At 60.0% G+C, this 2,018-nt stretch overlaps 1 protein-coding gene across 1 annotated transcript; it reads right to left on the reverse strand.

The window, feature by feature from the left end:
* Nucleotides 1-481: 481 nt before the first annotated feature.
* Nucleotides 482-2,018, reverse strand: Ier2 (immediate early response 2). Its single transcript, XM_034523170.2, has one exon. It carries the CDS (start codon nt 1,893-1,895, stop codon nt 1,239-1,241), a length of 657 nt encoding a protein of 218 aa, XP_034379061.1. The 5' UTR covers nt 1,896-2,018; the 3' UTR covers nt 482-1,238.

Here is a 2,018-nt window from a genome sequence, read left to right on the forward strand (position 1 = left end):
GACATTCATCTACCTCTGCCTCTCCAGTTAAGGGCTTTGGCTACTATGCCCGTCGTAAGCCCAGTTCATAGATAACTGAAGTTAGCACTCATTTACCAGCCTGGGCTACACTAAAGAAATCGTGTAAGGGGTTGAAAGCAGGTTCAAAGTTCAGTCACTGCCACTCCATCCGTGGGGACGTGAAGGGAAAACGCCATCATTTAAAATTCCTCAGCTCTTCTTCAAACACGGCACCAGATCTCCCCCGGTTGTAAGCTGAGCTACGACACACTATCCCCGAGTTTGTTAATTTCTAAGGAACTCCCAAATCACAGGGTTAGCTTAAGCAATAGCAGGTAAACTTGTGGCAAAGAAATGGGGCCCGGCCTCCCTCTGGCTCCGCACCCCGTCAAACCAGTTCCCGAGGCTTAGGGAGCGGCTGCCAGCCCTGACCCCTTAACCCCGCCCTTCCCCCACCAGGGAAGCAAGCCAGACAAGCAGCGCGTTTTACACCGATGGTCTTTATTTTCCTAGCTGACATTGTAAAACTCCAGGTGGTTGGGAATTAAACACAACCCACCGTGAGAAAAGTAAACAGACTTTCTTAAACACGCTGGTAAATTTTCTTTCCTGCCCGAAGAGGCCGTGTCTACGACAGCAACTGCGACCAGCCGCCCACCCTTCCCGCGGTGGCCCACGCCAGGCGATCGGTCTAGGCTGACGGGTCCCGGGGTCTCCAGCCGCTTCAACTCTGATCGCAGAAAGATTTGATTGGTTCAGTTCAGGCTCTCAACCGAAGGCCGGCTCACCCACAGCGGCCTGTGGGGGCGAGGTGACTCAAGTCACTTCCCAGTCCCTAGGGCGGGTCCACGCCCTGGCCTCCTCCCTGGCCCCACACCCACGCAAGGCAACAGGAAGCACCCGCGTCTGTCCCATGACGCAACTCGAACCGCTTGCACAAGCGTGCCCACTTGTAGGGGCCGAAACGCGAATGGTAGTGAAACGGCCTTGAAAGGGCAGCCTGGCCCCTAGAGTCCGACCCTGAGATTCAATATCCAGGTGTCCCTTCTCCAAGCCAAGGAAGGGACAGTCCTTTAATAGCACCTATGGACGCACGTCTGGGAGAAGGCGCCCGCGCCCCTAGCTCCTCAGTCCTTCCCCTGGCCTCTCGGCAGCTCCGGCCGCGGCTCTTCTCACGGCCCCCGCCGGCCTTGGCCTCGGGTGTGCGTTCTCGGCTCCGGTGGCGCCGCTCGTACTCCTCAGAAGGCCACCACGGCTCGCACCAGCACGCTGAGCATATTGTCGGCCGGGCGGCAGGCTGGCTTGGCCTCGCACGTGGGGGGCACCGGAGCGGGCACGGCGGGTCCACAGTTCAGGAGACTGGAGAAGCGCCTTTGGAGGACGCGGGCGAGGTTAGGGAAGGCACCTTCGGATTGTGCGGGAGGAAGCTGCAGGCGATCGGGGACCTCCGACGTCGCCTCCCCTTCCACCTCTTCTAGACGGGCTTTCTTGCTTGGTACCAGTCCGGCATCACTACCGTCGCTGCTGCTCCGGCGCTTGCGGCTGACTCTAGCGGGGGGCGGGTCACAGAGCGCAGGGGTCTCCTGGACTCGCAGCACTTCCTCTTGCGTGTCCATGGGCTCCGGAGGCTGCTCGGCGTCGGGGGGCGCTGCTTCCACTGCAGCTTCGGCTTCCCGCGGCGGGTGCAGGCGAGGGTCAAGGGCCCTGCGAGATGGCGGGAACTCGGGCTGGTGTGTTTCTACCTTGGCTGATAGGTAGAGCTCTCGGGCGCTGCGCATAACCAGGGACAGTTGCAGACTCCGGTGGAGGCGCAAGCCACCTCGCTGCATTCGAGAGTGGTACATCTTCCACACCGACAGGGTCATGATGCGCTGCGCTTCCTTCTGTACTTCCATGCTTGTTCGACGAGAGTGTAGAGTTAAGCCGAGAATGGATTAAGACGAGCGGTGCTGCCCAGACGACACACTTAGGCGAGCAGGGACACTGCTAGACGTTCAGGCAGGGCAGCAAGCCGGAGC

Source organism: Arvicanthis niloticus, chromosome 18, assembly GCF_011762505.2.
Source record: "Arvicanthis niloticus isolate mArvNil1 chromosome 18, mArvNil1.pat.X, whole genome shotgun sequence".
Classification (NCBI taxonomy): Eukaryota; Metazoa; Chordata; class Mammalia; order Rodentia; family Muridae; genus Arvicanthis; species Arvicanthis niloticus.

Excerpts from the sequence above, each read along its gene's own strand:
- Ier2 (XM_034523170.2), bottom strand. The coding sequence starts at position 1,895 with ATGGAAGTACAGAAGGAAGCGCAGCGCATCATGACCCTGTCGGTGTGG.